The sequence below is a fragment of the Chelonoidis abingdonii genome, chromosome 6 (genome assembly GCF_003597395.2).
Source record: "Chelonoidis abingdonii isolate Lonesome George chromosome 6, CheloAbing_2.0, whole genome shotgun sequence".
NCBI classification, from domain to species: domain Eukaryota; kingdom Metazoa; phylum Chordata; order Testudines; family Testudinidae; genus Chelonoidis; species Chelonoidis abingdonii.
In genome coordinates, this window is record NC_133774.1 from 19,552,523 (window position 1) to 19,577,767 (window position 25,245).

General features: G+C 41.0%; 1 protein-coding gene across 5 annotated transcripts in view; it reads left to right on the forward strand.

Annotated features, from left to right (window-relative positions):
• The window catches only part of C6H18orf54 (chromosome 6 C18orf54 homolog), a 34,561-nt gene that overhangs the window by 1,830 nt on the left and 7,486 nt on the right, over positions 1-25,245 (forward strand). For 4 of the 5 annotated variants that reach the window (XM_032767717.2, XM_032767723.2, XM_075066877.1 and 1 more), the window contains 3 exons: positions 5,329-6,108; positions 8,164-8,314; positions 10,288-10,396. In XM_032767717.2, coding sequence (XP_032623608.1) covers positions 5,329-6,108; positions 8,164-8,314; positions 10,288-10,396 — 1,040 coding nt within the window. Of the gene's footprint in view, positions 1-5,328; positions 6,109-8,163; positions 8,315-10,287; positions 10,397-15,348; positions 15,636-25,245 lie in introns of those variants that run through there. The other variant, XM_032767724.2, reaches the window with a different exon arrangement.

Genomic DNA, 25,245 nt, shown 5'->3' on the forward strand with positions numbered 1-25,245 from the left:
ACATAAATTGTAAGCACATATTGTGTAATAAATGGTGCTTAGATAGTGATGCTTCTCATTCTCTGTAATAGTTAGTCTTCAGTAAAAATGAATTTTTATATTCAGTCTTTTAAAAAATAAAACCATGCAAATTTGAAATTGGAGACCTGTGGTGGAAGTGGAAGAAGTCTACTACACTTCCTCAGTTTCATCTTATGTAGAAGTTTTTAGGTGTGTAAAGGAACCTGATTTTCTGGGCTGCAAATTGGGCTGGGGTGAAACTGCGCTTCCATACTGTGCTGTTTACCTCTTACTTTCATATTAAAGATTAAATGAAACTTTTTGTAAATAAGATTTGAAATCGGAGGCAAATATAAGTAAAAAGTGGAATACTGCTGGAGTGGTGTATTATAAAGGGGCTACAGAATTTTAGTCTAATTTTAGTTGTTAGGTTTAGTTGTGTTGGTGGCCTGTAGTATATACAGGCACTAACTACACGATCTAGTGATCCATTTTGGCTTTCAACTCTGTTACTATGTTTGGAATAGCTGTTGTTGGCATATACATAAATATAGTGCAGGTCTTACCATGGGGGTGAATAAAACCACTATGCTATATATGCCACCCATTATATATGAAAGCATTGTTTTAGATCCTAATCCGGTATCACTTACTTATCTGCTTAAAACTGAGAATGTGAGTAATACCACTGAAATCAATGGGATTATTCATTCTTAAAGTAAGGATGTGTATGTTTGCAGGATTGAAGCTCACTTTTTTAAAAATGAAGTTGAGTCTAGTTTTGTGTAGCCATTGATCTGTAGTGCCTTTAGTTACTATTAGTCCAACAGTGATGAGCTTAGTGGAAATCAAAATATCTTTCTGGGGACTCCAGAATATATGTTTTTGAGATCTGAGAGATCAAGCTCTTAGCCAAAAATTAGTGTTGAGTTTTGTTGAAAAGCTGGAAAGTATCTTTATCAGGTGGCAAATGTCATTATGACACAATGGACTTAAATGCTATTTTAAAAATAGAAAACATGTCAGTGATACGGCAATGAATATTGCATGTCCTGGATCTTAAGCAAGTGTAATTTTATGGAAAATTCTACATTTGGGGGAAAAAGAGGAAAAAATTATGGTAGAACGTCTTAATGAGTAACTGATGTTTGGAGCTAATCAGAGGCTAGGAATGTTAGAATGTGGGGAAGTAGATTTGTGGATAGTGGGCTGATGACACAGTCCTAGGTACAGGAATAAACTTACTGCTCTGCATCTGACTAAATATAAGTCATCTCCACAATATATGATGTGCATGACTAGAACATCATAATGTAAATCAGTGTCTAAACTTGGATCTTGACAAGGATTCAATTTTTGTTCCTAGAGTAACATCAGAATTATATAAAAACTAATTTTCCTGAGCACCTCTTAGGTGCTGGTTGTATTATCAGTTCAGATAGTTGGAGTTTACTTGTTGCTTTATCTGAACTAGAGTTTTTTGTCTTGTAGGCTGCACCATGACTAGGAACAAATGTTTGTAGAAGTTTTGCCTTAGCCTTCACAGCTGTGTTAGTTAACTTGAGTTTATTGGCAATCAATTAACTCTAATTACCACCACCAGAAACTCTAGTCAGAATCACCACCAGAGTCATCTGGATATGTGAGGGTGTGAGAGAAACTGTTTTAGTGGCATGCAGTTTGTTTATGGTTAGATAAGGCTGATATTCTTGTTTAATAGCTTTCTGATTCTAGTGCTTGTTTAAAAACTTTGTTTAGAGAAAATATTTTCTTTCCCTTATATACTGAAAGCACTTCACAAACTGGGCCTCATTGATGGTGCTCTGCTGAGCATACGTCTGCATGTTCTACATTTGCAAGACTGGATGTGCTTAACACAATAGATTAATACATTATGCAGTTGAAACTGCTGGAAGATTTTAGGTGGTAAAATACCTAAAATCAGAATCTTAGTTTTAGAAATCTCTTCTAAAAGACTGAATTCTAACCCTGCATAGCTTGTATAATCACAGGCTGACATTCTGTAGCTGCAGGCTATCGTCTTGTCCTTTCAGTTCTACTTTTCTCTTCTAATATACTAGCTGCACTTCGGGATAGACCGGGAATCAGCTTTAATATTAGTGTATAGCTGACAGTCGCTTTTCCTCCTGAAATATTATGGATGTATTAGCAAAATGTCTAACCTTGAAGGGAAGGCATGCCCTAAAACTGGACATATCTGTTTCATTTGCTGATGCTAGATCCTACAGTATTCATGTTGTAAGATTGGGCGAGGACAGGGACTGTCTTTTTATCTGTGAGACTCCATATGCACTTGTGGTACCACATAATGTTGTGATAACAGCTACAATTTACATATGATAGCAACTTGGGCGCTCTCTATAAGAGTTCAACATTTGTACATGAAAAAGTAAAATTAGCTGTATTGTATCCTAATAAAACTTTAAAATTAAAAAGCTAATTGCTGAAAAGGTTTCAGCATCCTGTGAGTTCTGTGTGCGTTGTAGATTATCATTTTATATGTATTATGGGCAAAATGGATAGCCGTGCACATGAATTACACAGATTTTAGGTACACATGTTTAAATACAAATGCAATTCTTTGAAAATACAGTACTCATCTCTGGTCTACAGTACAAACTTATACTGTTATCTAAGTTTCCTGTAAGCTGTGTGACTGCACAGCAGCCTTCTTAGTGCCATGCAGACACTCAGGGAACCCGCCCAGGGGACCTGCTGCAGCTGACCGCAACCTAGCCTGGCCTCCAGCCTGCCACAGCTGGGTGGCCGCAGACCTGCTGCGGCCAGGACAGCCCTCCCTCGGCCTCAACTCTTCTGTGCTCAGACTGGCCGAAGCACCTCTCCCCTAGCCCAAACCCACCCCTGGCCTGGACCTGCCAGGAGAGGGGTGCCTATCCTGTGGTCCCAGGCCCAGAGCTGCTGTGGCAGGGAGAGGGGCCTCTCCTACTTCTTTTCCCCCCAGCTCAGGTGCTGCTGTGGGAAGAGAGGGCTGGGGGCAAGTCCCCTCTCTCCCACCACCGTAGCCCTAGAGCACCCTCCTGCACCTCAAACTCCTCATCCCCGGCCCCACCCCAGGCCTGCACCCCCCAGCCTGAACCCTCACTCCCTGCACCCAACCCTCTGGCCCAGCCCTGAGCCCCTCTTCTCTGGCTCCACCCCAGAGCCTGCACCCCCAGCTGGAGCCCTCAGACCCACCCCAACCACATGACAAAATTCATTCCACACATGGGTGGGAAAAATTAGTGGGAACTGGTTGGTATACTGTGACTTTGGGATGTGGATTTTCCACACCCCTGAGTGAGACAGTTATACTGACTGAACTCCCAGTGTAGACTGACACATGTCAACAGGAGGGCTTCTCCCGTCAACATAGCTACTGCCTCTCAGGCAGGTGTAGAAGCACTCCCAGCGGTGAGGTCGTGTCTTCACTAAATGCTGTAGCAGAGCTGTAAGTATAGACAAACCCTTGGTGATTAATAGTATTTCTGACACAAAACAGGGAGGTTATGTAGTTGAGCAAACTTAAAAAAAAAAAAAAAAGTGACAGTTCTCTTCTGGCTAAAGATCTTTGGTTTTTTATGGAGTGCTATACAAATATGAAAAGATCATTATTGCAATCTTCTTTAAACAGCTTACACAAATAGAGTTCAAATTGCAGAAGTGTCTGTGTGTGACTAGTAGGAAAGCTTCCCAAGAGCTTCTTTTGGGAATAGGTAGGCTGCAAGCTTTTGATTTAACTTTTTTTTTGGAGGGGAGGAGGGGGCTTATATTTGTGACGCAAATTGTAGTCAGGCACAGAAGTGACTGTGAGATGCCTGAGCAGAAATTAGAGTTGGAATGAAAGCCAAGTAATTAAGTGGCTTTAGGAAAAAAGTGAATATTTAACTGATACAAGTTTAACTTCCTAAAAATACTAACAGGAATATTTATTGCTAATATATGCCAAGATTTGTTTCTAGGGGTTTGCATCGGGAGGTCCACCTTTATAAGTATGGGGATTCAACATCCTACAGGGAGAACAGTTAGTAGTAGTAGTTCCATTTCGGATCTTGCATATGAACAAGTTCTGGGTAGAGGATGGTTTGTATATCCTATCCTTATCCTAGGTTACCATTTTAGAGGAATGCACTGCTGTTGGGAAAAGGAAGGCTTGTCCATACCACTTTGCATCAGAGTTTATGCCTAAGAAGTGAAACAAAGATGTCAGCTTAGATCCTCTTCCTTCTAGGAGTCTGAGAACTTCTTAGCAGCAATATTTTAGCATATTTTCATTGTTTTTATGCCTCTGCTCTGCAGCCAACTTTCTGGTGATGTTTGTGTTGGGGTGGATAAACTGTATCTCACTGAGAACTCCCCCAGGCTCCCCTCCCACTGCCAAACTGCATCTTCCTGGATGTGATGCAGTAGAGACCGGGGTGGATTGACCTGAGGATATCATTTATTTTTACTGGGACTGTCTGCATGGGGGATGGGAGAGCAGGGGATGACTTTATGTGAGGCTGGTACCTGAGCCAGGAAGGAGGGTGGGGTGAGCTGGCACCTTTCCCCGGGAACCTGGACAAAGGGAGAGGAGGGGGGGAGAGCCTGCTGGAGGGTTTTTTGGTTTCAGTTTTGGGCTGGCTGGGAAGAGGTAGGGACTTCCAAGTCGGGGGTCTAAGATTCTTGCCCCCCAGAGGGACCTGGCTGTGAGGGGTCCTGGTTGTAATTACAAGCCCTGCTTGGAACCGTGTTCCTGTTGTCTAATAAACCTTCTGTTTTACTGGCTGGCTGAGAGTCACAGTGAATCGCAGGAAGTGGGGGTGCAGGGCCCTGACTCCCCCACACTCTGACACTGGGCATCAGACAAAATGAAACTCTAGATCCATAATGCCTCCAGTCCAAGTGATGTCTGAAATATGCTGCCATTTATAGTCAAAACACTTCTCTGAGTGGCACATCGTTTTGGTTTTATGAATCAGATAAACAGCAGAAAGAGGATGCTTGATTTTGCCCATAACCACTGCCCTCTACAGTTCCACAGGCAAAACAGCAGTATTTTGACTCATGGAGACTTTTTTAAGACAAAAGTTTTAAATGGCTTTATTTTGTTCATTTTTGTCACCAATATTTTGAGAGGAGTAGAATCAGAATTGATAGACTGTGATGCTTTGAAACATCAGCATACAATATTCACATTGTAATTTAGTAAAAACAGTAATGTAAAAATGTATCTATCATAAGTTTTTGTTTTTTTTTGTTTTTTGTTTTTTTTTAAATACATGGTTTTAATGCATTTTTTAGGTTCAGGAAAATGTCTTTGCTTTTCAGCTTTGGAGGGCTTTAACCAGCCAGGAAAACTCAACTCCATTGCCTCACCTTTTATGAGACAAACTGTTTGTGACCCAGACTTGATTAGTCTTACCACAGATGATCTACTAGCATTTCCATCAGATGGATCACTGCCTTTTATCCATAGGATTCCTTCTGGGTCAGGGCTTCAAAGTGGCAAGTGGATTAGGAAGTCACTGAACAAATCTGCCTTCTGTCCTTATCAAACGTCTTCATTTGATGTTGAAAAAGACTTTGATTTCCAAGACAATGGCAAAGCTGTGGATAATCGAAATCATTGCAGAGACATTGACAAAGAGAAACACAATGTGTATAAATCTCACAAATATAATTCTATATTTTCTAAAGAAAATGCAGGGGATTGCCTTTTTCAACAACACTCTGAGTCCATCTCTGTCAAGAATTATCCAAGGTGGCTTACTAGCCATAAGTCTGATTTGAATGTGTCGGGGATAAGTAGTGTTCCTGATTTCAAGTACCCAATCTGGCTAAAGAGTCATAACCTTTTATGTGATTCAGTTAATCAAAGTTTTATTCAAACATTTAACATGCAAGATGAATTTTCCTCTTCACAAATGTGTGAGAGTATGGAAAAAAACCACATTGTGGATAAATTAGACTGCAGTTCTTTTGAACAAAATAGTTATCTGGATCCAGCAGGTGACAATGAAGTAACGGGAAATTGCCGCTATGTCACACCAAGTGCAGACTTCCAACCTGGCAATGTTCTCTCAAGACAGCCCAAACAGCCATTCAGAGGTAACTGCGTTACGCATAATTTGTTTTGAATGTTTCTTGAGAATGTTAAATGCAAAATGTTACTCTTTTAGTTACACATGACCGAACATGCTGCTGCTATACGCAGAGTGAACCACTGCACAGTAAGACTATTCACACCTATCCTACATGGGGGAGTGGTGAAAAATCCATGCTCCTGAGTATTTAGGCATATTGAAGGACTTTGATACACTCACTAAATAGTCTTGAATCAACCTAGCTACCACCTCTTGATGGAGTGGTTTTACTACAGAACAGAAAAACCCGGTGGTCTAGCTGTGCTGCTGCAGAGTCCATAATATTAACATTCTCTAAGTTAGAGTGAACAAAGGGCACTTTACTCCTAAATGAGAGTACTCATACAGGGTTAACACTGTTTTAACTTATGCACCTTGACTTCACACTTCTAGCTGGTTTGCCTTTGTGACCAGCCTCTTCCAGTTTCTCCCAAAACAGCAGCAGCAAATACTGCACTGAGAATACCTGTGAGCAGCTGTAACAGGAGAGAATGGAGGGAATTGGACATTACTGTACCCATTTGTCTGATGTGGGGAGAAGGACTCAGCGCCCTATCCCTTCAGGGGGCACAATGGTGCTATAGCTCCCTCAACTCCTTAGGGGATGAGAAAGCCAAGCTTACCCCATAGCCAGTTTGTTTCCAGTTTCTGATCCTCCCTGGGAGCATCATGTGGAGAAGGTGCTCTTTCAATTCCCAGAGTGGGTGGCAGTTTGCTGAGCTGGACTCCATTCATAAAAAACCCAGCATATGATGCCTGCAGCCCACCCCCAACAGCTTTTTCCTGTTGCTAGCTAATGTGGTTAGTCATATAGCTCAAGGGGTAGAAGTCTGTGCTGCAGTGTTGGGGGTTCAGCATTCGCATTGCTAGTAATGTATGGTTGGGATTGGATTTATTTAAAAAAAAACAAAAAACCAACAACAAAAAAAAAAAACTAGGAAATTCATATAAAATCTAATTTAAACAATTATTTTAGATGGCAAAGCCAAGCACTCAGAAGTTAGGAAATGCCAGTTTTACAGATGCCTGCATAACTTTAGTTTGGATCCCTTTGTGTATATGTATTTTTAATTATATGATCACATACTATTTTTTTTTCCAGCAGGACCCCTACCTCACTCAGTCCAGAGGCTGGTTGGACAGGTAGTTGAATTGAGGTTGCATGTGAAAACAAAAATCTGCCACTTCCTAATTTTCGAGTGCTTGACTTTGCAACCTAACTAATGCAGTTTTTGTGTGTAATTACGTGTGTGTGTGTGTGTGCAAGCAGAACTTCTTGAAGCACCTATTATGTAACACTGTGAAGTGGAAAACTCACCTATTTCCCAGCATTTAAGAATCCTCAATATTAACGTAGATTTGATTAAATGATCCTACTATCAGAGTGCTTTATAAAGTTAAGGAATCTTGAATGCTGTATTCTATAAATGAGTTATGGAAGGAAACATCTGACTGCCTGGAAAGGCTGTGGCTATGTTAATTTTCCCTTTACTTCACATCTGACACAGATGTGCAATTTAACAATTATATGCTCTACAGCCACAATAAAGATCAGGAGTGGCACTGATGCTGAAGATCCCCCACTATAAACAAGAGACAGTTGTCAGCAGGGCGTTCTTTGTGAGGGATACTCAACTTTGGAATTCTCTTTTCCTCAAGTGTTGAGGTGGGTTGAAGGCTAGAGAGTTTTTATTTACTGTAGAGCTTATTTTATCTTATGGGATGTATTTTATGTTGGGAAGAGCAGTCCACTGCATTTGAGCCTTTTCTGGGAACTTTGAGCTTGGAATGGAGGCCTATTTGTTTTATAAAATCATGACAAGATTTTTAAAAATAGGTGCCTAGAGTTACTTCTAGTTCCGTATTAAGAGACTTGACTTCATATTTAAGCAAAATTTTAGGCACCACACTTTGAAAATTTTGGCAATGATGTCTGTGAAAGAGGACAGACTGTTTCCAGTGAAATTGCTGACTTGAAGAATATTAGTGTATAGTAACGGTGATACTGTGTGTTTTTTAGATGACCAGATTGAGTTGCTTATCTTGAAGGCAAAGAGAACTCTAGAGTCTTCTGTCGAGAATTTATCAAGTGCTCTGAAAAATGATTGCAGCCCTTGTACAGTAGATATACTGGAAGCAGAAAGATCCTGGGAAAATGTTCCAGTTGCTTTGTGAGTAAACAAAATAAACATTAATACAATTTGTTCTTGAAAATGTATCGTACTTAGACAATGTGGTGTGTATGCTGTAGATCAGTGGTTGTCAACCTATTTACCACTGTGAGCTGCATATGCAGCTCTCTGTTATGTGGGCTGCATCCACACTATATATGTGTGTATATATATAACATGTATGGCCCTGAGGATGTCACATGGAGTGCAGCTGTGTGCTGATTGGGCTGCCAGCAGCCCGCAGGTTGAGAACCATTGCTATAGATAATTTTAGATAAGCATGATTTGCTCACATATAAATGCTAAGGAAAGAGAAGAGTGTTTTTAGAAGATATTTTATCGTACGAGGTGGTACGCTACTGTCTCCTATTCAATCATATTATCAATTATCAGGTTTTTACTTTCACTAAACCCACTGTGATATATGTCTGGATCACTAGTTTTGTAAATTTTGTTAGTGCTGGAAAAGTTTTGATATAAGGGAACACACTGACACATTATTCATTTGTTTATGAGGGGGTAGAGGGGAGTTGGTAGCTGTGGAGGCTCCTGGACAGTTTCAAATATGAGTTTAGATTCTTGGACTGGGTGTTTGGACTAGTCCTTGATGTAAAATTCCACTTGTACAACAGAAAAAGATTGTCTTCTACAGGACCAAATAATGTGATCTACACTGTAAGGGAAAGTAACCTTAAATGTTCTGATGTGAAAATGAAGTCAAGGGGGGAGAATTAGCTAACATAGGAAAAGAGATCCATAGTGTAAATAGGATGGTTTGATGAGTTGTTTGAAGGAGGAGAGCGAAGATTCTTGGTGCATTTGTAGATGGGTATTGTTCCAAATGTAGGGAGCAGAATGAATTTGGTATAGTGGAAAGCTATAGTGTAAAATGTTAATATCTTCCTTCCCACTACACCCCCCCCTCCTTTTTTAAAATGACTATGAAGGTCTTGTCTACACAAGAAAAAGTGGAATTTAATCACCAGTGGTGGAAAGTGATGCAGACAGAGCTCACCTGTCAGTACCAGTGGTGGAATTGAACTTGTGTTGAATCACATTTTGGCTAGGGTAGGCATGGGATCATAGAAATGTAGGACTGGAAGGGACCTGAAGAGGTCATCTACTCCATCTCCACACACTGAGGCAGATTAAGCATACCTAGACCATCCCTGAGGGTTTATCTAACCTGTTTTTAAAAACCTTCAGTGATGAGGATTCCACAACCTCCTTATGTAATGTATTCCCTTGCTTAACTGGTTAGAAAGATTTTTCCTAATATTTAACCTAAATCTCTCATGCTGCAAACTAAGCCAATTACTACTTGTCCTACCCTCGGGTTGTGGAGAACAACTGATCAAGGTCATCTTTAAAACAACTTCTCCTCTAGACTAAACATGCCCAATTCTTTCAACCTTTCCTCCTCGATCATGTCCTTGAAACATTTTAGCTCTTTTGTTGTTCTCCTCTGTACTATCTCCAGTGTCATTGGTTTTCTTAGTGTAGTGCCCAAAACTAGACATAGTACTCCCATCTAAAGGCCTCACCAGTGCCAAGTAGAGTGGAACAGTTATCTTCCATGCTTCTATTTACCATATATTTCTGTTAATGCACCCCAGCATCATGCAGTTGACTAAACTTGAAATTGTGACCCACTAACCTACAAATTCTTTTCTGCAGTGCTGTTGTCTAGCCAGTAATTTCCCACTGTTATATTTTGCATTTGATTTTTTTCTTCCAAAGTGCAGTACTTTGCACTTGTTTTTATTTAATTTCATCTTGTTGGTTTCAGAGAAATTCTCCAATTTAGCAAGATCATTCTAATCCTGTCCTCTGCAACCTCTCCCAGCTTATTATCTGCATATTTTATAAGCATATGAAACATTAGTCCCAATGGCATGTGAATGTATCTTACAGCAATTTGAGTTTGTAAAACTGTTTCAGACTTTCAATTGGATGTTTAACTTTTTGTTTAGCAAACCTCCAGTGCCTGTATACTGTGAGGAAGATGAGGCTACTCTACAATCTCCCAAGGCTAATATTGTTAATGAATTCCTTGAAGACTGTTTAAATAATGACAATCAGGTAGGTTAAACTGAATTATGCCTGTTTTGTAATATTTCTTGCTTATAGTGGTGTTAAAATAAATCGTAAGCCTTTACAGTTCTATAAGTTGTTTCTAGTGCATGTGGTAACATGGACATCAAAAGTACATAAGCCCGATAAATAGTAGCACGAAGAACACTTGTAGATTGGTTTCTGTTCTAGTTTTAATAATGAGTTAACAGCAAAAGGAAAAATTGTAATGTCTTCAAATAGTCACATAATTTTAATGATTAAACCCTACATTCTGACCCTTCTGTGATCAAGAATTGCAAATAAATAGCAGCTGGTCTTAACTCATTTTGGTAATAGTAATTGTTTTATTAGTTGCTTGAATTTTCTATCCTATATTTTAATGTTTTTCCTATCTGAAGTAACTAAATAGTGATAGTCTCCATATAAATATCTGATCCTACTAATCTCTTAGCCTTAATAATTGCTTTTGTCAATCAGTTGAGTTCCACAGGTTAGTTATGTACTGTATTTCCTCATGTACATAAGAATGGCTCTACTGGGTCAGACCAAAGGTCCATCTAGCCCAGTATCCTGTCTTCCAACAGTGGCAAATGAGGTGCCCCAGAAGGAATAAACAGAACAGGTAATCATCAAGTGATCCATACCCTGTCACTCATTGATTAGGAACACCGTTCCTGCCCATCCTAGCTAATAGACATAGATGGACCTATCTTTCATGAATTTATCTAGTTGTCTTTGTGAACCCTGTTGTGGTCTTGGCTTTCACAACATCCTCTGGCAAGGAGTTCCACAGGTTGACTGTGTTGTGTGAAGAAATACTTCCTCTTATTTGTTTAAACCTGCTGCCTATTTCATTTGGTGACCCCTAGTTCTTGTGTTATGAGAAGTAGTAAACAACACTTCCTTGTCTACTTTCTCTACACCAGTCATGATTTTATAGACTTCAATCATATCTCCCCTTAGCCATCTCTTTTCCAAGATGAAAAGTCAGTCTTATTAATCTCTCCTCATACAGAAGCTGTTCCTTACCCCTAATCATTTTTGTTGCCCTTTTCTCAAACTTTTCCAATTCCAAAATATCTTTTTTGAGAGGGGGCGACCACAGCTGCCCACAGTATTCAAGATGTGGGCATACCATGGTTTTATATAGAGGCAACATGATATTTTCTGTCCTATTATCTATCCCTTTCTTAATTATTCCCAGCATTCTGTTTGCTTTTTTGACTGCCACTTCACATTGAGTGGATGTTTTTCAGAGAACTATCCACACTGACTCCAAGATCTCTTCCTTGAGTGGTAACAGCTAATTTAGACCCCATCATTTTATATGTATACTTGGGATTATGCTTTCCAATGTGCATTACTTTGCATTTTTCAACATTACATTTATTCTGCCATTTTGTTGCCCAGTCTCCCAGTTTTGAGAGATCCTTTGGTAGCTCTTCACAGTCTGCCTGGGTCTTAATTATCTTTAATAATTTTGTATCATCTGCAGATTTTACCACCTCACTGTAATACCCCTTATATTAGCTTTATAGTTGCCTTTTAATTAAACCGCATATTTCAGTCTATCTTCTCCAGACGCGTAGCGCTCAACCTTTCCAGACTACTATACCCATTTCAGGAGTCTGATTTATCTTGTGTGCCCCCAAGTTACATCTCATTTAAAAAGTACTTTGCTTTGGTTACAAAATCAGACATAAAAATAGAAAAGTGTCACAGCACACTATTACTGAAAAATTGCTTACTTTCTCATTTTTACCATATAATTATAAAATAAATCAATTGGAATATAAATATTGTACTTACATTTTAGTGTATAGTATATAGACCAGTATAAACACATCATTCTGCATGAAATTTTAGTTTGTACTGACTTCACTAGTGCTTTCCATTTAGGCTGTTATAAAGCTAGGCAAATATTTAGATGAGTTGATGTAGCCCCGGAAGACTTCCACGTACCCCCAGGAGTATACATGCTCCCTGATCAGTGGTTCTCAAAGTCGGTCTGCCGCTTGTTCAGGGAAAGCTCCTGGCAGGCCGGGCCAGTTAGTTTGTCTAACGCATCCGCAGGTTCGGACGATCACGGCTCCCACTGGCTGCAATTCGCCACTCCAGGCCAATGGGGGCTGCAAGAAGGGCGGCCAGTACATCCCTCAGCCCGCGCTGCTTCCTGCAGCCCCCATTGGCCTGGAGTGGCGAACTGCAACCAGTGGGAGCAGCAATCGGCTGAACCTGCAGACACAGCAGGTAAACAAATTAGCCCAGGCCTCCAGGAGCTTTCCCTGAACAAGCAGCGGACCGACTTTGATAACCACTGATCTAGATCATTATTTTGTATTCTTTCCCTTCATATTCATCTCTTCTCTAAAGGAAACATTCCTGATATTTTCAATCATTCACTTTTGTGAACTGAACCCTTTATTTGTTGTTTCCTAATGCACTGTTAATAATAAATAGTCTGTATATAAATAACTTGATTACTAACACAAGAAGTTAGCAAGGTCATTACATTCCATATTGGTACATACAGCATTTTGCCATTTACGTAGCAGTTTACAGATTCCAAGATCAGAAGTGGAACTTTTGTCATTGCTTATAAAATATAGGCCAGAGAACTTCTCCAAAATAATTCCCAGAGCATATCTCTTTAGAAAAACATCAAATCTTTATTTAAAAATGGTCAGTGATGAAGAATCCACTGTGACCACTGGGAAGCTGTTCCGATGGTTAATTAGCCTAACTGTCAAAAATTTACACCTAGTTTCCAATTTGAATTTATCTAGCTTCAACTTTCAGTCACTGAATCATGTTACGGTGATAATAGGAATTTACACTAGAAGCTATACTAACATATTTGCATTTCACTTGTGTGCTTGCATTTAAGACATAAGTTTTCTACAAAACATTCTCAACTACACATGTGTTTTTGCTGAAGTTTTAAGGACACATGCAGAGCTTTTATTTGGCAGAGAGGAGTGGGGTGGGGTGGGGGAACCCTTTTTTATAGCCTAGCTTTTGTGACTTTAACAGATCCCAACATTCCTTTTGGAATCTCTGAATAAAAAACATCTTCATTTTTTTTATATGACTAGGTCTTTCCTAAATTTTTTTTAGCAAAGTTTGATGTAAGGATTATATCTATTACTCCTAAGGGAATTCTGCACCAAAAAAATTAAAATTGTGACAATATTTTAAAATTCTGCATATTTTATTTATCAAAACTCTATAATCACGCCAGTTTCAATTATTTTGGTTATTTATTTCAGAATGCTTATCTGCAACTAGGTCTATAACAGTACACGCACAAAAAAATTCCTCCAGGAGTAGAGTTGAGGAAACCTCTATGACAGCCCAGTTCCTGTGTCTCTGCCCCCTCCCCCCAGAGCCCAGTAGGTGTGCCAGGCACCCACACACCCTTACCCCCCCACACCCAGACACTCGCATGCACCCCCTGCCCACCAGAGCCCAGCTGCGGGGGGCTTCAGTCCATATACTCTCACACACACCCTATCCTCCACCCCTCAGAGCCCAGCCGTGGGGCACCTCCAAGGCCAGACACCCACCCGCCTCCCCTCCTTCCCAGAGACCAGCTGTGCTTTCCCCCAGCCCTAGGTTGACTAGGTGTCCCAATTTTATAGGGACAGTCCTGACTTTTGGGTCTGTTCTGATGTAGGCTCCTATTACCCCCCACCCACCTCCTGTCCCGATTTTTCACATTTGCTGTCTGGTCACCCTACCCAGCCCGGACATACGTACTCCTCTCGCCCAGGGATCCAGAGGGAGAAACAGCCTGATGCTGGGTCCCAGGGTTGTGTGGAGTTTCCCACATACTGCCTCCTTCCTTCAGGGCGTGTTGAGAATTGCAGTTGCTGGGATCGGGGCCGGCTCCAGGCTCCAGCGCGTGCTTGGGGTGGCATGCCGTGGGGGGTGCTCTTTCGGTTGCTGGGAGGGCGGCCGGCGGCTCCGGTGGACCTCCCGCAGGCGTCCCTGCGGAGGATCCAATGCTCCTGCAGCTCCAGTGGAGCATCCGCAGGCACGCCTGCGGGAGGTCCACCGGAGCCACAAGACCGGCGAGCAGCAGAGCGCCCCCTGCGGCGTGCCGCCATGCTTGGGGCGGCGAAATGGCTAGAGCCGGCCCTGGCTGGGATCCCTTCAATGCCCTCCCTCTAGCAGTGTCTTCTACTTGCAAGCTGTGCTCTGTTGGGTCCAGTGGCCCCTTGTGGCTGCCAGCATTTCTGCAACACATTTCTGTGGAGGAAAAGGAATTTCTACACAAAACCCGCTAATTTCTGCTCAACTTCTGCATGCACAGTGGCACAGAATTCTCTCACAAGTAAGTATCTATATCAAAGTAGTATCTTACACAAGAGGAAGGTGCCTTTGTCTTTGAGAAGACCATCTTCCTGGTTTACTAGTTTCTTTCAATTATTCCAACACTCCCTAGAGTGAAAAGAATTGGTTAAGAGAGGCTAAATCTTTACATACCTTAAATCTTTATATATCCTAGGTGACTCTTAAAAGATCTCTGATTTGATTCTAGTTAAGTAGTACTCAGTGGTACCTTACACTGTGGACTTATATGCACATGATAGTATTATTAACAGTTGCACAAACCTATCCACTCCAAAAAAATCTAGAACAGTTTTTTCGTAGCAGGTGTCCCTGCACTGGTATTCAAATGTCCCATTAAGGAGACACAATGAGTAAAGCTTCTTAGAAAAAGTATCTGCTCTGTAGTTTGCTTGTCTATGGAGCTTCAGAGTCAGTTAGCAACTGTAGTTTGGGGAATCAGCAACGTCTTCTGGCTCAGGTACTGACATTCTCAGACTGATGTCTCTCTCTCCTTTCCTTCGAAGGAGAAGTTGTGATGGACATTGCAATCCCATGGAGTATCTTTGGGGGCAACAGTATCAAATTTATGAATGGCTTATGTATGATTGTGTTCTGCTCCGTAGGGGAGGGTTGCCACAAATAGGCTACTACCTAAAAGCAGTGTGGGGTGATTACCCTGGGGATTGTTAAACAACTCGAACCACCACCTGGTGTTTGTGTATACTGATTCAAAGTTGGCTTTCCAGATAAACAAACAGAGGATTTTTGGTGTAAAAAGCTGAGCTTAAACTGATATGGGGCCTTCATTCTGATCCAAGCAATTGGATAAACCTTCTGTTCAAGGGGGGCCCTACCCTTCCTGAAGCATTGGAAAGATAGTGGCCTACTAGGCTGCCAAAAGACTAATAAGTAACTCCTGATATGTTTAATGTGTGTTTAAATTGTTTGTTTTTAATATTTTCTTGATAATACTTTATCTTAAGAATAAATGTGCTTGCCTAGAAAGAGCTGTGTGGTAACTTGTAACTCCTGGCAATACGCTGTTCATAGCCGTCAGCAACATGCAGGCACTCACTGTTAGACAGGCTTGCTGGGTATCCAAGTGTAAGGCAGGGAGCTCTGTAGTCTTAAAACCCCTTGGTCGGAAAATAGCGGGGCAAGGATTCCTGATCAGAGAGAAGTGACTGCTGGAGACCTAGCACCTAACTTGGTACCCCTGGATTGGATCACAGAGGGAGGGGATGCAGATGCAATTACCCTGAAACTGTATGTGATATCAGCATTTGAGTTCTCATTGCGGTGAACTTCCTCCTCATTTATCTGGTCTCTTATGAGTGAAACTTGGGCTGGTATTATCCCACAAGTCCTTGCCTGAAATCATCTGATCGATCAGAGGATCACAAGATTGTCACCTCAACTGCATTGCCCAATCATGAGTAAGTGATATCAGTCTGACTCTGGGTCCACTTTTGCGGTTCTCCTTTTAGGGCACTGTTTCTTAGTCACACCAATGAGTCTTTTTTTTTTCCAAATAAGTAACATTCAGGAAATAACTGGAGGAGATGATCTCAACCTCCTCAAGAGTCTCAGCTGTTCATCTGAAACATTGGAGTCTGTTCCTAGCCATAATTTATTACCAACTATCCTATCAGTTACAAAAGTGCCCAAGTACAAAAGTAGTTTCTTACCCATTTACATGCTTCATACTTCTACTTCCCCAAGGCAGACAAGCCCTTATAAATAAAATAATTTGCAGAACTGTTACTGTTTGGGGAACTGCATAAACGTTTATTTCACTCTATCAAAGATTAAAGTCAGGCTGCTTCAAAGCTACTTATTAAATTCATTAACAAAAAATTATTAAAAATACTGGAGGTCTACATTACTGTATGCCTGTATTATGTGCTACATCTTTACTTTCCTCTCCTCCACCCCTCTGCCCCGGAAACAAAAAATCTGGAGTGAGGAGTCCTTTTTCTTAAATTCTCATGCCATCATAGAATTCAATATAATTTGAAATACTGATATATTGTATTTAAAGTTTATAGCACACGATTAATCATTCTTAGACTAACAATTAGTCTAACATGTAAACTTATTAGTAACAATTACACAGGGTCTTCTGCCACTGGGATTAACAGAGGTCTTGCAAGTCTTTGACCAAAATTTGAGACTGGGATGAAGAGACAGCACTTCTACTGTAACTTGCACCTCACAATTCTTAGGAGTAACATCATATGAAGGGGGGGGAAAGTGAGTACACAGGAGACAGGGCCAGCCTAGGGATAGGAGTATATAAAATGGACTCAGAATATGTATGTCTTATTACTGGAATTTAAAATCTGAAATGCCATCGGTTACCATTACCTCCACAACATGGAAGTCGTTTTTTGTTTAGCAAAGTGTCTAAATTTGAATCCCTGGGGAAGAAAGTTCCTCCAGAAGCATCAACCATCTCAACATTTGACTCATAGCTCGGGGTGTTAGACCCGCAGTAGAAGTCTCCCTATGGGCTGTGGAGCAAGCAGATACCGGACATGGTGTTGGTATATAATACTCTAAATGCTCTTTATTGATTACAAAACAAACCTTACTCACTCCACCTTCACACCCCAAACATATTATACCAAAGTCCAAAGGTCAGAATGGTCCTGATGGCCAGTCAAGGTTCATTCATCAGGATAAGATGCTGGGAGCCTACAAAAACCACATCTATATTCACATGGGACGCTGGATCAATAAGCAATTCTGATTTGCAGAAATCATAGGCATCCATTTATAGTCCAATCCATCGCGTCATCAGTTCTTTGCCTTTTTTTACTAGGCCTTCTACCCATACAATTCCCAAGAGATAATCTTGGGCGAGTCGCCATGATCCAAGGCTTGCCATTTCGTCCAATTCTTATAGAATTTTGTATCAGTCCAGCTGATGGTGTTTCCTTTTTATGATTTTCTGTATTTTTCTCGGAACATAAAATTGTTTTTGGACAAAGAGTTCTAATAGTCCTTGACCTGAAGTTCTTGCTTCGATTGCTAACTTGCAATACACGCATCATTCATACCAGGCCTCAGTGACCTATAACATATTACACTGTGATTCATATATCCATGTATCTCCCAACTTTCCCCCCTCTTGATACATGATTAATGCCATTAATTATTGTATCACTTTACAATTTTGCAAGCAATTCAATTGTATATATCACTTGTTCTAAAACTTGTCGCTTTCTTATGCAGCAGTATAAACACAGCATAATAAATGTTAACAAAATCATTAATGCAAATATCATAGTGGGATGTAGCATTAAATTTAGAAGAGCTGTGACACTGGGAGACCATCCTTTTAAAAAATATCGTACCAATGAGACATTACCAGTTCTTGCCCTTCTTTTCCCAATTTTAATATTTGACCATTGTGAATCAAAATGTTTTTCTGCAGCTGAGCAGACTTAGATGATACTTTTGTATATTTGCCTTATTTTTTTCACTTTCATCAATCAGTTTTTCCCATTGTTCCCAATGTATCCCCAAATCAAAGGACCAGTCCACATAATTTCCTTTTTTTAAAAAGAGGTCCTTGGTAAATAATTAACCTCTGTTACATTACATTTACATGACTCAATTTCTGTTATACTTCCCAAAATACATGTTTTTCAGGGATTACCACACAAATACACCGATTGTCTAAATCAAACACTCTTGTGCCATTAGAGTTTTTGCATGGTACATTGTCTGCTTGAATGGTTCAAATTACATCCCTCTAGGGACCAAGGTAGTTGTGAGCACACCCATTTGCTTCGGCCCCACTCTTCACAATGTTTCCTTAATTCTATTAATTTATAATCCCCTTCTTCTTGAGTCAAGTATGTCCCACTTATTTTTTTGTGATAACTTTCCATTAATAATTTTTAGCAACATCCAGGCCATTGCTGCTTTTCTTTGCTTCCTTGTGTTGTGTAACAGCATTCTACCTTTCCACTCTCCCCTCAGAGTGGCTTGATCCCAATGAAACTCTATATTTCTTCCATCCTGTAATTCGTTGATTCCATATATGAGGATCTTTGAACCATTCGAAAAGCTATTGCCCGTTACTTAACAGATTAACCATTCTTTCTATGTATTGTATCCCAGACGTTTGCATCGGTACACATCGTATTGCTAGTACAGTTTTATTATCAATCTCGGACACACCAAATAGATTTACATTTAGAGACATTTTCAAAGCTTGGGTTTGTTTCAATTGGAGTTCCACACTTCTTATTCCTTGTTGTGATAATGCATGTGTCTGTATAGGCCCTAAAATCTTACCCAAGGCTGACATTTTCCCTTGTAAGTCTCAATATCAAATGAGTTTAAAACTCCAGCTCCAATACTACCTACAAAATAGTCCCCTATACCTTTTATTTCATATAGTCTTGTCTCCCCATTGTTGTTGCGATGCTTGTAATAGAGGCAAAGCATATGGCATACACTCCAGATGTTGTGCACTTATGTTTACTTTTGTTCATTCCAGATTGTTGGGGCTCCAATTACTTCTTCACTACTATATGGGTGCTCATCTGCCATGATTCCTGGTGCAATCTTGTTTACTGGTATCTGATTAATAAACATTTAACCTAATCATATCCCCAAATATTCAAAAAACATAAAAGCCAAAAACCATATTTCCACCCTTTTTGAATTATGGAGATCCTCAATATTGAACCATGGCCCTTATTCCATAGAAATAATGTCCGATGCTTCCGGCCATATTATTCTAAATACTTACACTAACCTCTTCCATCTTCACTCGAGCTCCAAAAAATTTTTTCTTCCTAAAATATAACGCAGACAACACAGTTCTTCTAAGCACAAAATGCTAAGCAAGCATAAGCAATAAACCTATTAAAAAAATTGTAGAACCGTATTTACATTCCAGATCAAAGGTCTCTACAGGATAATTTCCAGTGCAATTGGGCATGCCTTTCCCACTGTAAGATAAACTAAAAGATAAAAGAAACATTATTTAATCTTTAGGCCATAATTTTAATTGTGATGTGTGGACCCACTTTCCCTTTTTGCCCTTGTTAATCTGCGCTACCGTATGTGAAATTTTATTCATGATGGTAAATGGCCCACCCCTTTTAGACTCCAGGACATGATTTTTTGATGTTAATTTCAAATATATTACTGTCTCCAATTTTCCATAATCGAATGTCCTGAGCCACACAAGGAGCTACCTAGTCTCTGGCTTTTTTAATGGCGCCAGTCAGTTTAAATTCCATTTTCTTATGTTCTGTTGGTAACTCCTGTACCCACTGGGTAATTGAGACCTCCACTACTACTACTTCTGGGTACCTTCTTCCTCCTCTTCTACCGGGAGTGCTTCTTCAACTAACTTGGGTTCAGTTTCTGAAAGTGAGCATTCATGCTCCTCTTTTTTTTCCATCAGGAGAGCATATGGTAACATAATTGCTTGTTTGTTATTCTCATAAGTAACATCTCTGCTAGTTAACATCAAGGTCCATTGGGCCATCCTGGTATACGATATTCCTTTCCCTTGCAGTTTTCCTGATTAAAATATATTTCAGGGGAGAGTGAGGTGTTTGTATTATAATAGGGACTGTGCCAGTAGTCAAAGCAAAAGCTTCAATGGCCTACACAGTAGCTAAACATTCTCCTACACAGATCACAAACTGCTGCTCCGTGAGGGTTAATCTTCTAGACTCCCGTGCGACCAGTATTAACTTCCTGTCAGTTTCTTGCATCAATACCACCACTAGACTTCATTGGGTCGCTGCCAACTTAGTTACAAAAGGCTTGTTTATTTCTGGGAATTTCAATGCTGGAGGTTGCATCAAGGCCTGTTTTAAATTACAGAAAGCTTTTTCTTGTTCAGGCCCCCACTCCCATTCTACTTTCTTTTTTAGTAAATGCCACAAAGGTCAAGTTATACTGGCAAAATTTCAGATGTGTTTCCTTAAATAGTTAAACTCTCCTAACATCGCCTTCAACACATGAGAATCCTCTGGCCTTGGTAAATTCATTAGTGATTTCACCTTTTGTTGATCTATCTGAATTTCTTGGTCACCCACAAATAATTCACTTTCCTCTCCACTAGTTAGGCTCTGTCTTAATTAGCCTTGAACAGAGCCGGCTCCAGGCACCAGCCAAGCAAGCTCATGCTTGGGGTGGCAGATTCTACAGGGCGGCATTCTGCCCAATCCTAGGGCAGCATGGCTGCCTTTTTGTTTGCTGCTTCAGTTGCCCTGTAGGGGGTGGCGGTGCAGAGGAGGGGAGTGCCCTGCTGGGAGCGGGCTGCACTCTCCGTCTGCCCCAGCCGGTGCCAGGTCTGTGGCAAGCCTGGCAGGGCATCCCACGTCCTTCCCTCCCTGCTGACCGGAGCGGTGCAGAGCCCTCCCAGCAGGCAGTGCGGCGGCCGGGGCCGTGTGGCGAGTGCCCCCGCTGAAGCCCTGGCTGCCCTCCTTCTCTCTCTCCCCTTCCCCCCACTCCCTCCTCCTCACCCACCCCCCAGTAGCCAGGCACATCTGCAACACAGGGAGTCCTCTGCACCCTGGCTCCAGCCACTCTGCAAGTTGTTTTGGTGGGTTGTTTTTTTTTGTTGTTTGGGGGCAGGAAAAAAGCCAGAGTGAGCCCTGGCCTTGAAACTTGTTTCCTGGATGAGTCTCAACACTTTTAGTCCGCTTAGTTGCCTCTACATATGAAGTGACAACTCTTCATCTTCACCACTGCCTCATCTACATATGAGGTGACATTCTCCTGATCCTCTTTGATCCAGCATTCGCACCTCTCCTCAATTTCAAATACCTCCAAGCAATATTACAAATCACATTCATTCCTTTCTTCTGCCTTTTTACTTCTCACTTCCTGTTGCTGAATTTCAAAGGGCAAAATGGATGGAGTTGATTAATGTATACTCACCTGTGTGGTTTCTCCAAAGGAGCAGCAGCCCAGAAGCCAGCAAAACAATTGTGAAAATGGGAGTTTGAGTGAAAATCTGTTGTAGGAAAAAGGAGACAAGCTCCTGTTCCTTAGGGGCAGTGAATGAGTTCTTGAGAGTGTGTTTGCTCGGTAGTTTGTTTTCAGTTTGTAAAATTTGGTAGGAGGCAGCGTGTTGAGAGAAGCAGAGCATTAGATCATAGCTAGGCAAGCCCTACCCCCAATCAAGGTTTAGCTATGCTTTAATGCTTTGCATCTCTCAACACACACATAAAAACATGGTTCTCTCAACAAACGTATACAGAGGTATAAAGGCAGCCAACTGGCTAACCAGAGGCACAGGAGCCATCAAACGGAGCTATGAAAACAGGGGAGTTGTAGTGGGAGTTTGGAGGAGGATCTGTCTAGTTTGTGTGTGATTTTTTTTTTGTTCTGCTTGTTGTTTATGGGAGCTTAGGAGGCTATGACAGCTACAAAGACCTAAAGAATGGAAGAAACAATGAAGACAGCTTGGTGTGGAAGCTGCAGGATGTATATCATTCCGGAGATGGTACCTGAAAGGTGCTTCATTTGCATGAAGTGCCGCTTGATAGATCTGACGGAAGAGAGGATCTTCTGTTTGATGGTGCAGCTTGAAATAATGGTTGAATTTAGAAGGGGATTTGAGCAGATGATGAAGGGAAGGAGAGAGGAGGCTGAAGGAAAAACTCAAGATCTGAAGATGCATGCTGGACAAGAATACTGAGAGGATAAATTTCTGGATGAAGAAAGTGGCCTGTGGAAGCATGTGACTATAAGAACAAGGCAGTGGAAAAGACTGGCTAGCAAAGAAGAGATAGAGATGAGGAACAGGTTCACTGAGTTGGAAAATGAAGGTGAGTAATAAAAGATGGAACAGCAAGGGAGAAGAATGACTAGCCCTACAAAAAGAGGGAAAAGCTAGAATTTGGAGCCCCAGGAGGATAGAGGATGACTCTAAAAAGTTTGCAAATAACAAAGAACAAGAAGATTTGCAGCCAGAAAGAACAGAGAGAGAAGGCTGGAGAATCGCACCAACACCAGGAAGAGGTGGGTCTACATAATTGGGGACTCCCTGCTAAGAAGAATAGACAAGCCTGTCACTAGAGCTGATTCGGAAAACAGAAGGGTGTGTTGTATCTTAGCTCCCAGCAGACGGGATGTGGATCTCGGGCTGAAGAGGGCTCTGATGGCAGTGGGAAAGAATCCATCGATTCATTCATTTGGAAACAAATGATATTGCTAGAGTCTTGCTGGGACGCATCTGGGAAAACTACCCCAGGCTGGAGAGTACTCTTAAAGAAATGACGGTTCAAGTTCTGTTCAGTGGGATTGTACCCATCCCAAGAGGAGGAGAGCAAAGGCAAAACAAGATTATATCAACAGTTGACTAGGCAATGGTGCTATAAGGATGGCTTTGGAATGTTCGACCACTGGGAGGCATTCCGTGACAGAGGACTGTTTGGTATGGACTCCACCTAAGTAGGGAGGGAAATAAACTTCTTAGCTGAAGGCTGGCACAACTGGATTTTAGGGGAGATGTTGGGAAGATGCTCATGTAATATCCACACTCGATCCCAATGTAGATTTGTGGGGGGGGGGGGGTCAAGAAAAAGAGGATACAGCAATGGAGAATGGACAACAAGAGGAAATTTTAATGCCAGTACCAATGACAGGGTGATACAGCCAGTAAAATGACTGAACCTGATCTAGTGAGAAATCTGGGTAAGGCCAAACAAAAACAACTAAGATGCCATAAGAACGACCATACCAGATCAGACTAATGGTCCATCTATGCCAGCATCTTGTCTTCCAACAGTGACCAATGCCAAATGCATCAGAGGAAATGAACAGAACAGTGCAATTATTGAGTGATCCATCCCCTGTCATCCAGTCCCAGCTCCTGGCAGTCAGAGGTTTAGAGATGCCCAGAGCATGGGGTTGCTGCCCTGACAATCTTGACCAGATAGCTATTGATGTACCTATCCTCCATGAACTTAGCTAATTCTTTTCAGAACCCAGTTATACTTCTAACCTTCACAACATTCCCTGGAAACAAGTTCCACAGGTTGACTGCATTGCAGCACATTAATTTGAGTGATCCCTGGTTCTTATGCTATATGACGGGGGTAAATAGCTTTTCTTTATTCACTTTTGCTACGAGTCACGATTTTATAGACCTCTGTCATATTTCTCCCCCTCATTATCTCTTTTCCAAGTCTGTCTTTTTAATCTCTCCCTGTACAGAAGCTGCTCCATACCCTCAATACTTTGTTGCCCTTCTCTTTGTTTTCCAATTCTAAACTTTTTTTTGAGATGGGGCAACCAGAACTGCATGCAGTATTCAAGGTGTGGGCATACATAGATTTATATAGTGGCATTATGATATTTACTGTCTTATTATCTATTCCTTTGCTAATGGTTTCTAACATTCTGTTAGCTCTGCAAATTGAGATGTTTTCAGAGAACTATCCACTATGACTCCAAGGTCTCTGAGTGATAACAGCTAATTTAGAGCCCATCATTTTGTATGTATAGTTAGAATTATGTTTTCCACTTTGCATTTATCAGCATTGAATTTGATCTGCCATTTTGTTGCCCAGTCACCCAGTTTTGTGGGATCCCTTTGTACCTCTTCACTTCAGCTTTGGACTCATCTATCTTGTGTAATTTTGTGTTGTCTGAAAATGTTGCCACCTCCCTGTTTATCCCTTTTTTCCAAATCATTTATGAATGTTAAACAGTTCTGGTCCAAGTATAGATCCCTGGAGGACACCACTGTTTAACTCTCTCCATTCTGGAAACTGACCATTTATTGCTATCCTTTGTTCCCTGTCCTTTTAATCAGTTACTGATCCATGAGGACCTCCCCTCTTATCATGACTGCTTGCTTTGCTTAGGAGCCTTTGGTGAGAGACCTTAGCTTACAAAAGCCATATTGACTTTTCCTCAAAAAATCATGTTAATCTAGGTGTCTATTAATTGTATACTTTTAATATAGTTTCAACCAGTTTGCCTGGTAGTAAAAGTTAGATTTACCATCCTATAATTGCCAGGATTGCCTCGGGAGCTTTTTTTAAAAAATTGGTATTGCATTAGTATTCTCCAGTCATCCCAAACACAAATCGCAAGGCTAGTTAGACACAGAATTTCAGGGTCTCAATGTGTGGATAAGACAATGTGTTAGGAAAAAGAATTTAGGTTTATTAGGAACCTTTTGACAAAGGAGGAGCTTATACACAGAGGATGGGCTCCACTTAAACCAAATTGAACCAGATTGCTAGCATGTAAAATTAAAAAGTTCATAGAGGAGGTTTTAAACTAAAAGCTGGGGGAAAGCTGACTGGCGCAGAAGAGCATACAGATCGGACAGATGCAGCTGTTGAGGGTGGATTTATTAAAGGGAATACTTTGTCCTGTTAAAGAGGAGAGGAGAGGAGCTGATAAAGTACAGGTAGAAACTGAAGAGAAACAGTCAAACGAAAGAGTCCCATTCAATTAGATCACATGAAGGCGGACAACTAAATAAAGACAAATATAAGTGCTTGTTTAGAAATGCTAGA